This window comes from Odontesthes bonariensis, chromosome 1 (genome assembly GCF_027942865.1).
Source record: "Odontesthes bonariensis isolate fOdoBon6 chromosome 1, fOdoBon6.hap1, whole genome shotgun sequence".
In the NCBI taxonomy this organism is placed as follows: Eukaryota; Metazoa; Chordata; class Actinopteri; order Atheriniformes; family Atherinopsidae; genus Odontesthes; species Odontesthes bonariensis.
Genome location: NC_134506.1, coordinates 24,431,419 through 24,450,780, shown reverse-complemented (window position 1 = coordinate 24,450,780; position 19,362 = coordinate 24,431,419). Strand labels below are relative to the sequence as shown.

General features: G+C 40.7%; 3 protein-coding genes across 4 annotated transcripts; 2 read left to right on the top strand and 1 right to left on the bottom strand.

Annotated features, from left to right (window-relative positions):
* Positions 1-2,137: 2,137 nt before the first annotated feature.
* thap11 (THAP domain containing 11) lies at positions 2,138-4,624 on the bottom strand. The gene has a single exon (XM_075471193.1). The coding sequence runs from the start codon at positions 4,287-4,289 to the stop codon at positions 3,456-3,458; it is 834 nt and encodes a 277-aa protein (XP_075327308.1). The 5' UTR covers positions 4,290-4,624; the 3' UTR covers positions 2,138-3,455.
* Positions 4,625-6,287: 1,663 nt separating this feature from the next.
* gfod2 (glucose-fructose oxidoreductase domain containing 2) lies at positions 6,288-12,379 on the top strand. 2 transcript variants are annotated; one of them, XM_075461632.1, is made up of 3 exons: positions 6,288-6,661; positions 7,827-8,199; positions 9,107-12,379. In XM_075461632.1, exons 2-3 carry the CDS (start codon positions 7,947-7,949, stop codon positions 10,000-10,002), a joined length of 1,149 nt encoding a protein of 382 aa, XP_075317747.1. In that variant the 5' UTR covers positions 6,288-6,661; positions 7,827-7,946; the 3' UTR covers positions 10,003-12,379. The 2 variants fall into 2 exon arrangements, with proteins under 2 accessions (XP_075317747.1, XP_075317755.1); XM_075461640.1 differs by lacking the exon at positions 6,288-6,661 and adding an exon at positions 6,812-7,126.
* A 1,502-nt stretch (positions 12,380-13,881) lies between these two features.
* LOC142384873 (uncharacterized) lies at positions 13,882-19,325 on the top strand. Its single transcript, XM_075471184.1, has 5 exons — positions 13,882-14,308; positions 14,667-15,083; positions 15,952-16,347; positions 17,161-17,535; positions 17,700-19,325. Exons 1-5 carry the CDS (start codon positions 14,062-14,064, stop codon positions 18,038-18,040), a joined length of 1,776 nt encoding a protein of 591 aa, XP_075327299.1. The 5' UTR covers positions 13,882-14,061; the 3' UTR covers positions 18,041-19,325.
* The last annotated feature ends 37 nt before the right edge of the window (positions 19,326-19,362 follow it).

Genomic DNA, 19,362 nt, shown 5'->3' with positions numbered 1-19,362 from the left:
GAGTATCGCCCAGGAGAAATGTGATGTGGATAAATAGTTGTTTATTCCTGATGCTGCCCTTAATGTATGAAGACATTTGCTGAAACCAGAGCTAAACCGACGAGACGATAAATGCTTTACACATTATTCATTACCGTGATTTACTGATTAATTAAAAATGCCAAGTAAATCTAATTACTTCATCAAAACAAGCAGCCAGAAGACATATTACCCCTGGAATCTTGTATGGGCAACATCTGGACCAATCAATTTATTTTGCATCCCTGCCACACTGGGCTCCCAGGGCCAAAACTTGAGTTAACGGGAAAAGTTCAGCAAATAAAAGATTATCTATGAAAGGTATAAAGATCGAGATGAAGAACTTATTTAACATTTGAAGCAACAACATTAATCTAATCCCATTTTTTACACTTTCAAAAAAACAAAGAGGGGCTTGAAGTTAAAGTTTGCCTGCAGCACTTTGAATTACCATGTGTACGAATTGTGCTCTATAAATAAAATTGCCTTGCCTTGCCATACTTTGTAAAGCCCCTTTCTATGAGCTTTTTAAAACTCTTTCAGCTCTCTTTTCAGGAAAATGAATCCATTCTTCCCACAAAAGCTTCTATTTCTCTTTACTGCTGCAGGCACTGCCCTTTTACGGTCCATCTATAGATTTTTTGGTGATAATAAGGTCAGGAGACAACAAGGGCCACGTAAAAACTTTCAACTTGCACCTATTTGAGGCAGTCCATTTTGGATTTTGACATGTGTTAAAAGATTATTATCCTTGTGAAGCTATTCTCCTCCCATCTTCAGCCTTTTTACTGACATCCAGGGTTTGTTGGTATTTCATTTAACCCATTCTTCCCTCGATCAGTGAAATCTTCCTTGTGTCAAACACTGCAAATAGGCTTTATATAAAGGATAGACATGACTTCCAGGAGCATGCATTTTGCAGTGCAATAACACTGAAGGCTGCTCGACACTGGTTTCAAAACCTCTCTGGCTCTGACAGACTTCCATTCAAGAAGCATAACCTCAGCTCATGAAACATTATGTATAATATACTACGCATGATCTCCCCAAAACATACTGGTGACATTATTAGATTAACTTTGTCTTATCATTGTCCTGGTGTTTCAAGAATAATTTCATCATTAAGTTGATAATAGTCTTTAAACATGTATTTTCGTTCAGCCAGGTTTCAGGCATCTTTCTCCACCCTCCAAATAAAGTCCCATCTGGCTACAAAAAGATCAAGCTGGTGATGATCAAACCCCAAACTGAAGGCTTATAAGCTGCAGTTCCCAATGCATTACATCACACTGATTATGTCCTTTTCTTTTTTTTTTCAAATGCATTTCACCACTTTGCAGCCAAAAGTTATTTCCAAGCTTGATCGGCCAATATCTTTTTTCGAAACTACATCAGGGCTCTTTTCAGTGTTCACCGCAGACTTACTGCGGAAAGATTTTTTTCTTCAGATTACTCTATCTATTATTTGTGCACCTGAAACAATATCTTGAACTTGTGCAATAGCCTGCTTAGCTGGCATAAAATACTTTTATTTACAGAGTACTCAGCAGCTGCTTAGAGGAGACAGTGGCTGCTGACTGTTGGGAGGAGGTTTGGGGAGTCAGAGTAAAGTGTAAAAAGCTGAGATCGTGATAAACTGCACCTAAGCTCAAATCTTCTGTCCCCTTTCTCTCTAAAATGCACAATGATTGCCTTGGAAATGATAAGATGTTGAAAGGAATATTGCACTGTTAACTTTTGAAGATAAGTTAATCTTCTACTCACTTACCTATTCATAAACAATTCTTTACATACTACAGTAAATTACAGTTGGGGTCTTCCATTAACTCTTAATGTTTATGCATTTGGCAGATGCTTTTTTTTGTAATGGGGGTCTTGCCTAAGGACCCCTATAGGAGGTAGTACCTTTCATGCAGAAGATTTGAACCCAGGTCACCCACATCAAAGGTGGCAATCTTACCACTAGACTATCCAGTCCCTTAACGCCAGGTGCAGGGTCTTGATGGTTTCATTTCTTGACTGAAATGCTCTCAGACCTCATTGAACAGGTGGCAACATTGAGTTTATGATCAGTTTCAATCACAAATCTTTATGATTGACAAATACATATTGTACACATTTTATTAGTTTTCACCAGTCAACACAACTGAAAAAAATATTCAGCTTTAATGAGGTTTAAAGGAGCCACTCTAAATCCTTATCTTCTCTCTTCAAAACAGAAACCCACATCGAGGTCCAGAGAGTTTTTTACCCCAGTCAGGACGGACCAAACCCCTCTGGACCTAAAGGTAGAGTGCATTCAAAGCGCTGCTGGAGCCTGTTGCCCATAGTTACTGTGACACTGTACAGAATAATGATCCATCTGGTAGACAAAAGTTCAAAATGAAGTTTACTTCAACTGAGAGTAGAACACAGCAGCCAGAGCAGGTTTAAGAAATGGATGAAACGTCCTGTTATTGAAACACTTGTGAAGAGGATGAAGAGATGCAGTCACTGACCTGTGTTGAGAAAACATCTGGCTACAGACAGGCGCACAATATTCTCCAATCACACAGAAACAAGCAGGTGCGCTTTCACGAAACAACCTCAGAGACTCACATACATGTTGAATAAAGAAGTAAATGTTTTTTCCAACGTCATGGTACTAAGATTTCCTATGACAAAAAAAAATGCAATTTTACAAATGGAACACAATGCAAGTCTTCATGAAACATCCTTTAATGACATTTCATACCTTGAGCGCCATTTGTCGTTTCAAGGAGTTTGTTAAAAGTCCTCCTTCTGTTGCACAAATATCTGCAGCAACAAAATTACAGGAAAGCTACTTTTTAAGGTATGTTTAAAGGCAACTCTGTTACAGTCACGGTAGAGTTTTAGTTAAGATGATCAAAATTGTACAAGTGTGCCAGGAATAGTGTTTTGGCTACAAAGAAAATCCTAAACTTAATCTTGGCGCACTTCATCTCCCTTCTGCAAGCCAGCATAAATTTGTTATGCATCCACGTCTGAATTTCATATTAAAAGGAAACAAAAACAATTAAATCTTAAGAAGAAAAAACAGCTATTCAGATGATCTTTCTCATCAGATTCCCCTCTGTTTAATTATAAATATAAGAGTCTGATCAGCTTGTGAATCTGCCCTGTCTGTAAATGCTGGCTGAAGGAATAAAACTGTTTGATCCCCGTAGCGGGTAACAGTGTTTTGTATTTGTTTCTATATAATTAGCAATGAGGTTATTACTATCAGCTACACAAACTAGTCGGACTTTTTCGACATCAGGCTTATGAAATTCATATCTACTTGTTGAAAATAAATTGTCATCGCTCCGATCGTAGTTTATTACAAAATAGGGACAAATCTGTCTTCAACCCCCTCCTGGACTTCTCGGTTAGTCTGAGTCTCTGTAACGGGTCGTCTCCGGTTATGTCCCACAACATCAGACTTTCTTTCGGACGTTGACAGCCAACGAGTGGCCGTACAGCAGCCGGTCTCGCTCCCGCACCTCCTCCTGTAGCTTGGCCTCGGCCACCCGGAGCTGGCGGATGGTCGCCTTCATCTCCTTCATCTTCACCTCCATCAGTGCGATGATGTCCCGCTGCTCGTTCAGTTTCCGCAGCAGCTCGGCCGACGTGGTACCGGTGGTCAGAGAGTACGAGTGGTCCAGCGGGCTGCTGGTCACACTGACATAATGTACGGGCGGCTGGAGCCCGGCGGTGCCGGTTTCAACCGACGAGTCGTCGGCTATGAGCTCCTCTGCGCTGCCGCCCGGCGCAGTGTAACAAGTCCCCTCTGACTGGGCAGGTAGTCGGGCTGTGCCTAAGTACTCTCCGTTTTGGCCTATCTGAACCACGGTTATGTTTTCGTCGCCCGCCTCACCGCCGGCATTGCCCTCGGCTCCCCCGGCCGTGTTACCCAGTACGCTGGTGGCGATAATCCTGGAGGTCGGCACACTGGCGGGGGCAGGAGCCGCGGCGGACACCTTCCTCCCTCTGCCACGCCGACTCCTGCGCTCATTCACGCCCCGCAGAGGGAAAAGGGACGGCACTCGGACGCTGTAGGTTTTCCTACCACCCGCGAAATGCACACTGCAGACTCGGTGTCCTGTGGTGGGCTGAAAGGTGCTGAAGCAGCCGCTGACCCCGGCCCGGGAGATGTTTCTCAGCCACTGCTCCCTCAGCGTGGTGTCCTTAGGAAATGTGTAGAAGCGCAGGTCCCGGTCCCTGTGCGAGTTGTTGTAGCAGCCAGGTACACAACAGGTGAACCCGGGCATGTTCTCTCCAAAGTCGAGGCTATACGCACGATGTTCGGGTTATATTCAGATTATTTTATAGATGTTTCTTTATCTATGCGTTGTTATCACGCTCGACGGCCTGCAAGGAGAACTACACCTCCCACAACGCTAGCAACTTCCTGTTTATTTTCCACCAAAGTGAGCTGATCTCTGTCTTATGACGACTGAATCCACTCGAATTTATCCAAGTCAGCTGCATACATAACCCGTATTTACACCGACTTCAACGCTGATCATTTATTTCCGGCGACATATTTCTTGTTTTGTTCTTCGGTGTGTTATCAAGCCAACCGTTTCCAACTGAGAACTAAATGTCCCACAATTCTTTGCGCGCCCTTTTCGAACCCGTCCGTTACGCAGCGCCCCTGCTGGTCAGCGTACAGTCTGAAGCATCCGTTGTGTTTCTATCTGAATCTTTTTTGATTTGTAACGATCAAAACTTTAAGAAAACACGAGCAATCTGTTGACAAGCGCTTATTTAATCCATAACGTAGACCCAAAACTTTTATTTTTATCTGAAACATGACAGCATCCGTTAGAAAGAAAGTTGTGAGGGCTATTCAAAATTACGTTATTAACTTAGAATAATAGTAAAAGCATATAAACGGAGAGAAACTCACACCATTTAGCCTCCTTAAGTTTTACATGTTTTATTCCTGCACACTATTTAATCAAAATAATCAACTGAAAAAATGTAATACATTTACTGAACCAGTGTTTTATCTTTTATTTATCCATGTTTTATTTGACAGAATGGTGTTTGCTTTGAAATTAAATGTTTACACAGTACTTGTTTGGTAGGAATACACACCATTTTTTCAATCTTTTTTCTCTGATTCTGTCAGTTTTTCTCTCTAAAAAGGCACACTGTGCAGCCTTGTAAGTCTCCTGGTTGTAGTGACTATAATCAGCCACTGGATGGCCTTGATGGATTTCTCTCATGGCCTGGAGGCTGCAGAGGATTTGTCCATTTAGATGCCAGGCAGCTTTTTTCACAGGCAGCATTCAGCCATATTGCATTATCAGTGTCTGAAATGTGCCAACTTTAAATCAAGTAGTTTCCTTCGTGCGCCACCTAAAATCAACTTTACAGAATTATACTGAGCTTTGAACCTTAAATGAATATTTTCGAAATGAGACACTTGAATTGAATTTGAAAACATATTCCTAATTAAATAACTTTCATGGAACTGTCAGAAAAACTTTGTATTACATATAATTGATATTTATTGAGGCCATGGAATGGAAAACCAAAGTCCACCATTGTCAAGATTACTTTTATTCATTTTTCAAATAAAATAGAAATGCAAACTGTGGCCTGACATTTATGGCAAGGATAGAAAAGATGTCCACTAAGAAGGGATGCAGATGTGCACAAAGTGTTTTCCAATCAATCAAATACGATATGTGTTTAATTTAGAGGCTTTAGGAGCATAGTTTAACTTATTGCTCATGGTGCTAAATCTCTGCTGATCAGTTGGAATGATTGCTTTATTATGATAATGTACTCTGTTCATTTTCTGAAATAGCCTACAAGAAATGGGGCTCATTATGCAGGCCAGTCTGTAATAAACTATGAACATGCTAAACAAGTACAATAGATGCTTACAGTACAGCTTAACAGCAATGCAAGGGATACAGTCATTAGCTATTTTGTTGTAAATAATGAAATTTCACATATGAACCGCAGGCACACACCCCTAATGTGTGTTTAAACCTATAAGTACCTCTAATATAGACTGGGACCATTCACAGAAATACTCGCTGTAACATGTTTACTTTTTTTGAGTAATCTAATGCCATTATATTACAAAGATTACTATTTAAATTCTTATCTGGGAGGAATATGGTTGTCAGGAATAAATCAAATAACATTGTTTGCATTGTTGATATTTTCTATAGACAAGTTGGTGAGGTTTACTTATAATGGTAAAGATAAGTAATTGTTCACTGCTAGATTTTTATCATCTGTGGCCACAGACCCAACCTACTCTCAACGTCCAATCACAACAGGGCGTGTTTTCCGCTTCATCCCAGTCTCTGATCCAATCTAGCAGAGACACATCAAATAATGCACTTATTTCATTCATCACTATTCGTTTGGCTTTTTTAATTCGTTTATCTACAAAAGAAAAGGTTTCTGCTTGACTAAATTTTAAGCGCGATGCGACATTTGTAGGTGCTACCTATGGGTGCTAGTACTACCCTCTGCGCTTGTGAACAATCCTCAGCCTCTTTAGTATTTCCGGTTCCCTCGCGGTACTGCCGTTGCTGTCTGAGTTACCATTAGCAACTGGGCAGTGCCCGGTTAAACACCTACCTCCGTCTCGGATGTTTACACAGTCAAAACAGTAAGTAGCTTAGCGTTTCTAAACTTATTTTCTATTATATATTTATTATATGGCCTTTAAAGAACAGCATATAATGTAAGTGTAGACATTGACTATATAGAATACCTGAATTTATTGCGATTTTTTTTGTATTCGCTCTGTGGCTTTTTGGCCGGCTAGCTGAATTTGCTAGCTAACGTTATCAATAGCTTCTCTGTTTGGCTAGCTGTGTGTGTACCAATAGAGTATGTACACGCTTATCTCACATGAAGTTGAGTTCATTTTACGTAAGCCAGAGGGGTCGTAAAAGTTATGTTCACTCCCAACGACTTCTAATCTTGACAGTGGTAGTTTCTTATGGCATGGCTTTGACACGACACAGCTCAGCGAGGTCCAGCGGTGTCAGTGTGCGAGAGGCTTCTCCTGCTGACAGGATGGCAAATGTGCATAATCCTGTGGTGAAAGAGCTTGCTTCTGGTTACACAGGTAATGCAGGTGCACGGGCCCATACTTCCTTTTATCAGCCGGTTGTCGTGCGGTCATGTTCACAGGGCGTGTTACCTACCTATTTTTAAACATTGTGAATACGCAGCCACTCATTCTGCAGCCAAATGAACCTTATAACGAGCTGGAGCCTTCCTCTCAGAAATACAGAAAATCGTTGCAAAGGACCTCTACTACTCAAGCCAACTGTAGTTGAACAGTAATGTAATCTGTTGCTGAAATCCAAACAGCTAGGTCTACAAACACACTTTGATTAGGAGACCACAAAGGAAAGTGTTTTAAAATATTTGATGTATATTTTTCTGAACAAGATCAAGCACCCAGTCAGTGACAGGTGTTAGCAGACTAATCTGCTCTGGGTGCACTTTGTTGTGTTTAACATTGATAGGGTTGTATGCACAGAGACGGAGGTACAACTTGTGACAGAGATAGAAATGACATTGACATTTGGTAGATGTGAATAATCTGAGGAAAGGCATGTAAAGTATGTAGCAGGACACAATTTAAGTAGCTGTCTGACAGGAAACACGGAGCATGGCCTCCAAATGACATGCTTGTCCTGTTTGGTCATATTTCACTCTCCTTTATTTGGAGCCATTTATGGAAGCTGTAATAAATTGGACCGAAAATGTTTTTTTGATAATAAGTTATGTTTTATTTTTCTTTTCATACGTTTTCATAGGTAAACCCTCCCAGGTTTGAAGACGAGAGCACAAGCCTTAAAAATCAAGATCATTTGCATTTGAGATGTTAGTGAGGATGGCCATGGTTCATACATAAAGTTACATTTAGTGGCACTGCCATGTTGCCAGGAGTCGGCGTGTTTGGCACAGGGAGCACAGCCCGAGTGCTGGTCCCACTGTTGCAAGCCGAGGGCTTTGAAGTTCACGCACTTTGGGGACGAAGTGAAGAGGAAGCATGCTGCTTAGCAAAGGAACTTGGAATCCCGTTCCACACCAGCCGATCCGACGACGTCCTTCTGCACCAAGATGTCGATCTTGTTTGCATCTATATTCCACCCTCAATGACAAGACAAATTGCAGTCAAAGCACTGGGTAAGAGGTCAAAATATTTCTTTTAGCTGGTTGACATGTCAAAATTATACCCATATTTAAAGTTTATGACTTTAATTAACAATTGCACTTCACCTCATACTATAAAACAGGGAACATTTGTGAATGTTCTTTGTAAAGTAAAATTCAGATTTTTTTTTTTTTTTTTTTTTTGGCTCCATGTCAGTTATTGCTCTCATATAAACTTGATCTTTCAGTCCTTTTTTGACTCTCCGTTACGCATTGCTAATGTGATACAGGCCAGCTGTTTGAGCGTGGCAGGTCAGATCTTCAACATATTTGAATCATTCTTAGTCCCCTTCAGAAATGTTTGTACTGAACCGCTTATGGTCGACATGTAATTGTTGGTAATCCTAGCGATTACAACAGGGTTTTGAGAAAACATTTCTAAGACAAGATTTATCAGAACTTTTAAAAGAGAACGTAGTATCTCTCTAAACCAAACATAATCAGCACATGATCGTATCAGTGGGGAGTAGATGTAAAAAGTTAACTTAGTGTATCTGGTGGAATTCCTGAGTGTTGAGCTCAGTTTCCTGTTTTAGTTGTAACTTCCTGAATGTTTCGCTGCTGAAAGACTTATCTGCAGCACTGATCCCATGGGCCACTGAAGCCTTATCTGCATATATGAAAACTACGTTCATCCACTGTGATGGAACATGTGGGTGCAGGAATACTATCAAAAGCAATCAACTCCACAGTATTCCCAAACTCACAGTCCCTCCACCTACAAATCATATTTAATGTTTACTCAGTTATTTATTTAATAGGTACACCTAACTAACCAAAATGCAGGTCAGCATGCATCTTAAATCTATTGTTATTCATTTTGTCTTAAAGTTTATTGAAGTTTGTCTGAATAATAATTTATCTGTCCCTCTTTTGGCAGGTATAGGTAAGAATGTTGTGAGTGAGAAAGCTGCAACGGCTGTGGATTCATTCAAGATGGTGACTGCAGCTAGATACTACCCCCAGCTGCTCAGCATTATGGGTAATACCCTGCGCTTCCTGCCAGCTTTTGCTGCAATGCGCCAGCGGCTGGTCGAAGGATATGTTGGTGAAATCCAGGTGTGTGATGTTCGGGTGTACGGCCCAAGCCTCCTGGACCAGTCGTACGGTTGGACCTGTGAGGAGCTGATGGGAGGAGGCGGGCTGCACACCGTCGGCTCCGCCATCATCGACCTCTTAAGTTACTTGACAGGTGCTCGAGCCCATCGTGTACATGGTTTACTGCGGACCTTTGTTCAACAAAATAGCTTGATCCGAGGCATCCGCCGCGTCACCAGCGATGACTTTTGTTTCTTCCAAATGTTGATGGGTGGCAGTGGGTCTGGTGGTGCATGCTGCACAGTGACCCTGAATTTCAACATGCCGGGGTCATTTGTGCACGAGGTAATGGTGGTTGGATCCACTGGGAGGTTGGTTGTCAGAGGCACAGAACTGTATGGTCAACGCAATGGGAGCAAAGGTGAGGAGCTGTTGCTAGGTGACAACGGGTGGGTTGGACCAGAGGTGAAAGAGATGCCCCTGCCTCACCTACAGGGGCTTCGGTCCATGGTAAAGGCACTGAGACAGTCTTTTCAGGCTCATGAGGAGCGCCGCTCTTGGGCGCGAGGGCCGGTTGTCACGGCGCCCACCTTCGAGGATGGTCTGTATGTGCAGACGGTGGTCGAGGCGGTGAAACAGTCCAGCTCATGTGGAGAATGGGTCTGTGTTGAGATCATGAGTCAGGAGCCAGATCCCAACCACAACTTGTGTGAGGCTCTTCAGAGAAACAAAAACTGAATTAATTTATTCGACTGGTGCTAAAACTACACGTTACAGAACAGGGCTCCGATTGTTTATCACACTCAGCTGCTTCGACTGCTTACAACGCACATGACTTTCTGTCGCACCTTCAGCTCAATATTTTATTTGAGAGGATCACAGCTGCATTGTGTGCTTGTACTTTCACAGTCGTATTTAGTTTTTACACTAAATTTGCTGAATTTGTGGACCACAGCTCCAGTATTTGGATTCTCACCAGAAAACATTGTGGAGCCTCTAAATGTAGTTTAATTGTAAAAATCTTAAGGAAATCTACTGACAACATGTGCCCAAATATAAAAGCTGCCTTTATTCTAACACTCATTTAAAGTTATAAAATCATGACTGCAGAGGGTATAAGTACGGTTAATTAATATATTAAGACATTGTCCCCCCGCCAAGACCAATTTTTGAGGGTCAGAGAGTTTTATACTTTGGCAACTGAGCAGTTGGCTCCAAACTGTTAAGAGTCAAACATGCGAGTCTGTATTATCATACATACAATTTTGATGTTTGAATGAAAGTATATTGGCTGTTGATAAACACCAGTAGCACCTTATTACGACAGGGAGAGTCTACCTCAGATATTGACACAAAACAAAGCATGAGGATAATTTGACGACCAAAATAATTTGAGATAAAGTGCTGAAAATGATTCTCAGTTGGAGCTGACACTATTCAGAAAAATGGGGCTGTACACAGTTTACTTCTTGTTTTCTTTTGGATTGTGAAATGCTTAGCTTATAGTTAGATAACTGAGAGAATTGGAAGAGAGCCTTGTTATTTGTTTTTGGGTTTTTTTTCTTTACGTTACGGAATGCTTTGACATCCGTAAGATAGCAGGGATTGAGTTTGAATAAGCTATGTAGAGACTAGACTAATAAAAGGTGAATTTGTAGCATTGTCCCTCAAAATGCCCAATTCTTGGTGTAAATGATTATTTAGTGTGACAGCCTGCTGTAAGCTTTAGAAGAGGCTGTAAAAGGCTTGGGAGTTTCCTGCTTCATGCGCAGCAGCTGCAGAGGGCAAAAAAGCATCTAAACCTTTCAGACTGCTCCTAGTTGCATTTTTGTTTTTTTTTATCAGTCCTTTTATCAAAATGTACCACAGCTTAAATCTCTATTTGACATTTAATGAGGAGTTAAACACAGATGCCATGGTTTTGTGTTGTTGTTATTTTTTTTTTTTTTTTTTTAGAATAATGACATGAAACTGGATTTTCTGGAGACATCTGCTACCTGTTGAAAGAAAAAATGAAAATATTTCACTAATCTGAATGCATTTAACAATTAAAACCAAACCGAAGGTGGGAGACTACCATCTTTTAACCACGACCTGTCAGGCTTAAACATGAACATGTGCCGGCTCCAAAGTTTAGATAAACAAAAACAGGCTTATCCCTGAGACTGGTTTTATATATGAAACCTGGAGGTATTGGACAACTAAATGAGTTTAAAATGGATGTGAAAGGTTTGTTTACATTACGTTAATCATTGAGGACGTTCCAGAAGATCAGCCTCATGCACTAAAATGTATTACAGATGTGTTGTCCAGTGTAGTGTGAGGCCACCGTTTAATGCCAGTCATCCTGAAACTGTACTGATCTTTTTATTGAGTAGAACCACTGGATTTAATGTTCACAAGTAAAAAGAATAAATGGCTCACTAAAGTACAAGTGAAGGAGGTTTACAGTTGTTCCAGACACCCGCTGCATGTCAGTCCTCCTAAATACTCTCGGTAATGAGCGCTCAGGAGGAGTCAGGAGGTGTTTAAGACAGACGCAGTCACTACTGGTTTTATTTCATTGATCTGTTCACTTCGACCCGCGCAGGATCTACAGATATAGCTGTGTACATGCTACATTCTTACCTCACATATCCCAGCAGTGCTTTACAAAAACAGTGGAGTTTACACAAAGTGTCTTTATAAAAGTGCGTAAGGTCCCGTCGCTATTAAAATACATTCCAGATGAGTTTTCCAGCAACTCGTCAGCAGTTGTTTTGTTTTTTGCACTGATGTGATGCAAACTATTTAATATGCTGTTTAATGCTTACACCAGCCAGCTTGCTGCAAAGGTGAATTTAACATTTGTCAGAGGAGTACTTTTTTTAAAGATTTATTTATGAGTCGATGTGGAGGAAGTTTGCCAATGTTTGTTCTGTCCGTTGTTTGTTTTCAGCCTGTGAATTTCTGTTAAAAGCTGTAATATTTATCTTTTTTTCTTTTCTTTTTAGATTTAATTGTTGTTTTAAATGGTGGCATTTTGAGCACTAATTCATTTCTTTAAAGTTGGGGAAACTGTACTGTTCATCTGCGTAACAGGTATTTCCTTTAATAAAACAGTTTTCATTTAGAAGTCCTCATCTGTTGTGGGTTTATCAATGCTATAAATCTAAATTAATAATCAGAGGGTCGTCTAATTTAAAGACCACCAGTATGCAAAAGAAACGGAAAAAAAGTCAGGAATACTTTTGTAAAATTTAGCACTGATGGATTACAAACCACTCTGAAGTGTCCACTATGTTGACAAGAATCCTGCATATTGTGAGGGCTATAAAACATTTAAACCTTCAATAACTGGAATATCAACAGGGAATATGTTTACAACAAATGTGTTACAGATGGAAGGTAAAACACCCTGAGAGAGGATCAATTATATTTAAACTTACTGTTAGAGGGAGGAAAATAGTCCACATTAAGCATCTGAGATGGTCTATAGAGCTCAAATTCAACCCTAACTAACACTATACACATTCAGTTCAGTTCTAGCAGACTGTGTATGAAAGGAGAGGAAGAGGGGTTGAAAGAAAATCTACAGTTGGAAGCACTGGAGCTTGAACATTGAAGAACTGCTGGCTACAGCAGCAGAGAGCCACAGAGGGCCCGAGGAGGTCATGGCTGAATTTACAAAGACAGGAAGAAGAGGAAGTGTGACCCTACTCCCCTTTACTAATGACTCCTCAGTACTCAGTTGTAAGTGGTGGATTAGATTAATTATTTGATGATTTATTAGTTTGTTAAATTGATAAACAAAGTTGGGAGAAAAAGTAATAACAAACTTCTGAATGTTAAAAGGCAACTCTAGAAATGTGTTTTTTGTTTTATGTTACTCTTTGGTGCCCCCTACAGGTGTGGGATGTGATACCGCTGTCGTAAAAAAAACCAAACGTCCAAGTGAGTCCTGCGAGTGTAATGGCATCAAAATCCCACAAAAATGTCAAGTGGCCTAAAGCAAAATGAATAAATAAATAAATAAGTGTGGTGCAGGGCTGGAAATCAGAGCTGCAAACTGAGGTATCTCAGCCGCTGTGAGCTCCATAGCAAGTACAGGCCCTGAAACGTGCCTACCCTAGGTTTACAACTTTCTAGTGTTGCTTTAATGTAAAGGCTGCTAAAACGTTTGACTCTACAGTGATCCTGAGGTGCACAATACAACAAAATCAGTCAATTCAAAACATTTTACAATGCACAAAAAGACTGTAAACAAAACAGTATTTCAAAAATATTTCACCAAAAAAATAAAAATAAGTACATTAATTTTGTTTACTGCCTGTTGTGTTATGGAACAAGTGGAGTTTACTATTTTCGAGTTTATATTTGTTTTCTTTATAAAATGTAGTGTCTATTTCCTTGTACATGATAAAATTAGTTCTTCAGCTCATGGCCACCGTACAATTTGGGATTCTAGTTGGCTACGTACGTAAAATGTATTTGCTTGTTTTTATCAATTTGCCCTTAGTTTTTTTTTTTAAAGACACTGCTTATACTCAGATGTAACCCACTTTTTATGTAATTTTGTATTCATGGATAAAGTTTTTTTTTTGTTTTTTTTAAGGGGAAAATAGAAAAAACGGGCTCTTGCAATGCATTATGGGTCACTGGTAGCTAGGCTAGCTTAGCACAACAGCTAACGTTGTTGAAAAGGACAATAATTACTGCTCTTCAGGAGTGGAGTCCACAATTTACAATTTAATTGATAAATTAATGCAAATTTAGTAACTAGGTAGCCAGTGTGTTGATGAGAGCCGGAAGGTAAAGATGGATATGTTCCGTAAGAGAAGTGTAGTGTGGAGCTATTTTAAAGACATAGACTCCAGCACAGTGCAGTGTGTGATCTGCAGTGGTTTTCTAGTCAGAAATAATCGTGGCTCCACCACTCCAATGCTGAGACATCTGCGCCTGAAACACCCCGTCGAAGTCTTCAGTAGTGATGGACGAATTACTGAAAGTGGTGTTTGTGTCGACCATCGGGACATTAAAGTAGTGGGTGAACAGTTCTGCTCCGGTACGGTTCCTTAAAGCTTTTGTCAACAGAGAGTTTGCTTTAGCTAACACGATTGAAATAAATGTGATATTGGCACATTCACACAGACCAAAGTCAGAAATGCCACATAAATACAAAGAGTTGTCCTGTCTGTAAGATAATGTACTAAAATGCAGCAGAATGGGCTGTGGATAACCTGAAAATTAAAACAAATGGCGTTGTACAAGATTTATTTTGGTTTGATGGAACTTCATTTTAGAAATGTAAATAATTACACTTGTGCTCTTTGTACAGCCAATTGTCCAAATTATTTCCATAGAAACCCCTTTTGAATCAGTATCTGCAGCCCTAAATTGAACTTTGCTCTCTTCTTCATCAGTGGAAGTGGCTCTGGAGGAAGGAGACTCTGACAGCATAACCACAGTGAATGATGCTCACCTCAGTGCTGCTATCAGTGGCCTCCTGGCAGCGTCACATGAAGGTCCAGCTGAGCAAATAACACACGCAGAGGCGAGAGTTAACCGTCCTGTAAGACACACACGCAGACGCAGTTTGATTTGGAGGCTCTTTGAGCAGTTGGACAGTTTGGACGCTGCCCGTTGCCGCATTTGCACAAAGAGGTTACATGTAAGTGGCGGCATCAGCAACCTCCGTCGACACTTGTCAAAGAGACACCCTGAGGTGCTCTCTGAGCTACTAGCCAGCGGGCAGCAACCTCCTGCAGACCCACACCACTCAAATGCCGATGGTGTCCTTGTTGAGTCCTTTTTGGGATCGGAGCAAATGCAGGGTTCAGGTAAGCTCATAGGACACTGTTGTTTGTTAGACAACAAGCAAGTGCTCAGGTGCAACTCCTTCTGTCATCTGTAAATACATAACTGAAGCTGACATTGTATGTCTTAACTTAGTATGTTAGTAAACCTGTCTTCTCCTTATATTATTGCTGAGGTGTAAAATAGTCTGAGTCTTGAGCAGGAAAGCAGTTAATCTTGATATTCAACAACAGATGAGTGATTTAGAAGTGTAAACTGAGCGTCTTCAGTGTTGTTGTTTTTTTAGCATGGAAACGACAACAGACCAAACTTTTTAGTTAGATGAAAAAAAAAACTATTTTCTTACATTCTTCAAGACATAATAAATCACAGCTTTCAATTATGTTCACATCAGACATGGATTGTGCCAACAACTGGCACGCGGTCAAAACAGAGTTTACAATGGCATAAAAAGACATCAGCTTTGTTTATATAAATGGATGACACGTTTGTGATGTGCATGTTGTATTTGCGTCAGAGAAAGGGTTCATATAAATATGGGAAGAGGGAAGAAACTGGAAGCTGAATGTTACTACAAAGTTAATTTTACAACAAATTACTTTGTTTATGTCCTGTTTAGAAATGAAAATGTATATTTTCTGGATACCTGACAACAGTGTAAAGCTGGAAAGCCTTGCAGTGCTCTCAGGGTCATTATAAGTTACAGTTTCTTAAACTTCTGTGATTCAAGGCATAAATTGAGTGAATTTTAAGTGATGATGGACATTTGATACTCAGCAGCTTCTCTCATCTCCGTCTCACTCACTTTAATAGATTCGGCTTGAAATTTTTAGCTTTGAATTATGAGTCGTTAGTTAAGACGATAGTTAACCATTTTCTCTTTTCATTCAGTGGAAGTGGCACTTGAGGATGGAAACTCTGACCTCATGACAACGTTGAATGAAACCGATAATCCTGTCATCAATGGCCTCCCGGGCTCAGATTCAGCACAACAGGAAACGCATGCAGATGCGAGTGATGAGAGACCGGCACGCAAACGGAGTTTGATTTGGAGGCACTTTCAGCGGTTGGACAGTTTGGACGCAGCTCGTTGTCGCATATGCATGAGAACGTTGCAGTGTTTCGAAGGCCGTGCCACCGGAAACCTGCGTCGACACTTGTTAAACAAGCACCCAAAGGTGTTCTCTGAACTAGTTGCCAACACGCAGCAGCAGCCGCCACCATCAAACTCAACACAGGACTCAAATGGTGATGGTGGGATCGATGAGACCTCGTGGGAGATGCCAGGTAAGCTGTTAAGCTGTCTACGCTCAATGAGACTAGATGGGCCGAGATGCTCTGCACATGCTTCAATGTTCCCGAGTCACATTTAAGTGCATATTAATACAGCTGAATTACCAGTAAAGCTGCGCTCATTCACATATTTTTCCGTTCGTTTTTGACATTGACTCAATGGCACCAGAAATTGTGCCTGAAAATAAACTGCACGTCAAATCGTGGTCATTTAAACCATTTCCAGACTGTTGCTCTGGTTTAATAAAATCCTGATTTTATGACCAGAGTCATCTGACAAAAACATCATTCAAGTAGCTTAAAGACAACATCTGCCGAGTGACTTAAGCTGTAATTACATCTCTCGCAGAGAAAGTTAGAATCAGCAGAATTTCTTGAATGTTCTCTCACACAGTCCACGCTGTCAGACATACTTCATGATATCAATCGCCCAGTTCCCCTCCAATGCATGAAGGCTGGTCCAGTTAAACAGCCCAGCTGAACTGACTAAGTGGCATATAGGGTTTCAGTGACTTAGAGATCATTATACTCTGAAATTATTTACATTTTACTCAGTGTGCCGACCATTTTGTAAACGGGCGTTTGAGTTTAAGCTGTTGCTACATGTTCAGAAAGACTGTTTCAAACTCTTGAACTGGGTTCAATATTGTAATGGTATCCTCAATATCATCATCAGCACCTCTGCTTTTCCTACTCTGAATGGTCATAATCTGTCCCAACGAAAGAGGCATTATAAGAGGGACTTTTAAAAACTCAATAGTTCAGCAATTGCAGCCACAGTTCAAACTTTATTTTCTTCCCATTCAGTGGAAGTGGATGATGACGACTCTGACATCATCACCCTGAATGAAACTGATAACCCTATCAATAATGGGCTCCTGGACTCCATGCAAGGACACTCCGCGCAGCAGATACCGCGTGCAGAAGTGAGCAGTGACCACAACGAGAGCTGGACACGCAGACATAGTTTGATTTGGAGACACTTTGAGCAGTTAGATAGTTTGAACGCTGCTCGGTGCCGCATATGCATGAAGAAGCTGCAGTGCTTTCAGAGCGGGGGCACCAGCAATCTGCATCAACACTTATCAAAGAGGCACCCAAAGGTGTTCTCTGAGCTTTTATTCAACTGGAAGCACCAGAGCTCAAACAGCGGCACTGCAGCAGAGCAGAAACAGATACCAGGTGAGCTTTTATTTTTGTTGTAGAGTTGTTTGACTTCATTCATGATTTTAATAGGTAGAGTTAAAGTTAACTGTTATAGAGTGGTGTATTTCTAACTGATAGTACTGCTACATGTCGAAAGTGTCTGAAATGGTTTTCTGCACACTAAACTTTTCTCCCTACAGGTGAGTTGAAGGTTTCAGGAGCGTCTGTAGTAGAAAGGCGAATGTTCAACAGGGAGATGGAGCTGATAGAAGCTCTGAGGAGAACGCAGAGGGAGGAGGCTCGGACTCTGGAGCACCAGAGGGAGCTGCTTGAGGTGCTGCGAGCCGCTGGTGCCAGAGAGGCAGAAGTGGAGAGGGAGAGGATTGAGTCGCTGAGGAAAGCACAGCAGGTGGAAGCCAAAGATTTAAGTAAACAGAGAAAAGAGCTGGAGATGGAAAAAGCAGAGCTTCAGAAGAAATGGGAGGAACTTCACCAAGAAAGAGAAAAACTCCTGTCAGGAGGAGGTCAGGAAACCTCCTGATTCTGCTGCACGGCGGCTGCATTCAAGGGAATTCAGTGATTTCTAGCTTCTCTGTAAATGTGATGAGACTAATTCGAACACAGGATAATCTAAAAATATAACCTGGTCTTTTAGTAACGGATGTTTGCTGACAATCTATGCACAGTTATTTAGGTTTGTGTTGCAGCCGGTGTTTTGCCATCACCTGAGCTTCAGATGACTCCACCTCATCCCACATTTATTTCGAAGCCACAACAAGCAATATTCGAATTAGTCTAGTAAGCGGGTAACTTTTGTCTTTTCATTTAGTTTGAGAGGCCGCATTGTAGTTACAGCAGAAAGTCTCTAGTTGAGACCTGAAATGGCAGCAGCTGTAACATGAAGACGATGTCGTGCTGTTGATAGTTGACCTTTTTAATTGAAATAAGTTATTATAAGACCTTTGGGAGAGATTAGAATGAAGTGTAAACTGTTGTATATTTAAGAGATGCTGTAGTTATACTCTTGCCTAAATGTTTTTATTTAGGTGTTGTATTTTTTACAGAGACACTGAAGGTATATAAGATGATCTGGGAGATATTATTTGGAAAAAAAATTGATTTTTTTACAAAGCTCTCCATTATGTCAAGACGTCACCAATGCCTCATTTCTTCAGGAATCCGCTCGGAGAGGGAATAATTTAGAGAAGACGTTTTTCTTGACAGCTTTTCCTCTGCAGACAAATTTCTGCTCTGCCCAGTTATCAACTCAGTGTAACAATGATTTAGTTTTTTGGAAATGCGATAGGTAGTAGTTGTTATTTCACGAGTCAGGGCAAGTAAAACCAAAAGGAAATGACACCTTTTTGGAAGTTATGATTTGGATGGACTGTGTTATCCTTTGTCTAAAAAATACACTTATCTTTTAAGGATCATAGCTAATTTCTTAGTCTGTTTTATCACACAGTCAGGGAACACTGAAGCAGGGTTAGCTTTCTGTGGCATTCCTTCTAATTATACGCACCATGAACGCGTACCCTAGTGAAGAGGTATGTTCTGTGCAACACTGTCTTTGTTATCCTCAATGTAATATAACATCTGCTGTCCAGGGAGAAGTATGATGGAGGAGATTTTTTTATTGTAAATTTAGCTTTTCTACTTCAAATAAACTTTAATAATTTCTGCAATGAGTGGTGGAAGCTCGTTAAGAGTTTTTTTCTTTCTTTTTTAGATAACCCATATGAACCGTAGAACTGATGACACTGGCAATATGTCTGAATTTATTCACACTTAAATAAAAAGCACTTGATTCATCACCTCAGGAGTCATGCGCAGCATCAAACGCATGCGCAGAATTTAGGTTAA

Excerpts from the sequence above, each read along its gene's own strand:
- thap11 (XM_075471193.1), bottom strand. The coding sequence starts at position 4,289 with ATGCCCGGGTTCACCTGTTGTGTACCTGGCTGCTACAACAACTCGCAC.
- gfod2 (XM_075461632.1), top strand. The coding sequence starts at position 7,947 with ATGTTGCCAGGAGTCGGCGTGTTTGGCACAGGGAGCACAGCCCGAGTG. Across the intron at positions 8,200-9,106 it reads AATTGCAGTCAAAGCACTGG|GTATAGGTAAGAATGTTGTG; the intron begins GTAAGAGGTCAA and ends CTCTTTTGGCAG.
- LOC142384873 (XM_075471184.1), top strand. The coding sequence starts at position 14,062 with ATGGATATGTTCCGTAAGAGAAGTGTAGTGTGGAGCTATTTTAAAGAC. Across the intron at positions 14,309-14,666 it reads GGGTGAACAGTTCTGCTCCG|TGGAAGTGGCTCTGGAGGAA; the intron begins GTACGGTTCCTT and ends CTTCTTCATCAG. Across the intron at positions 15,084-15,951 it reads GGAGCAAATGCAGGGTTCAG|TGGAAGTGGCACTTGAGGAT; the intron begins GTAAGCTCATAG and ends CTTTTCATTCAG.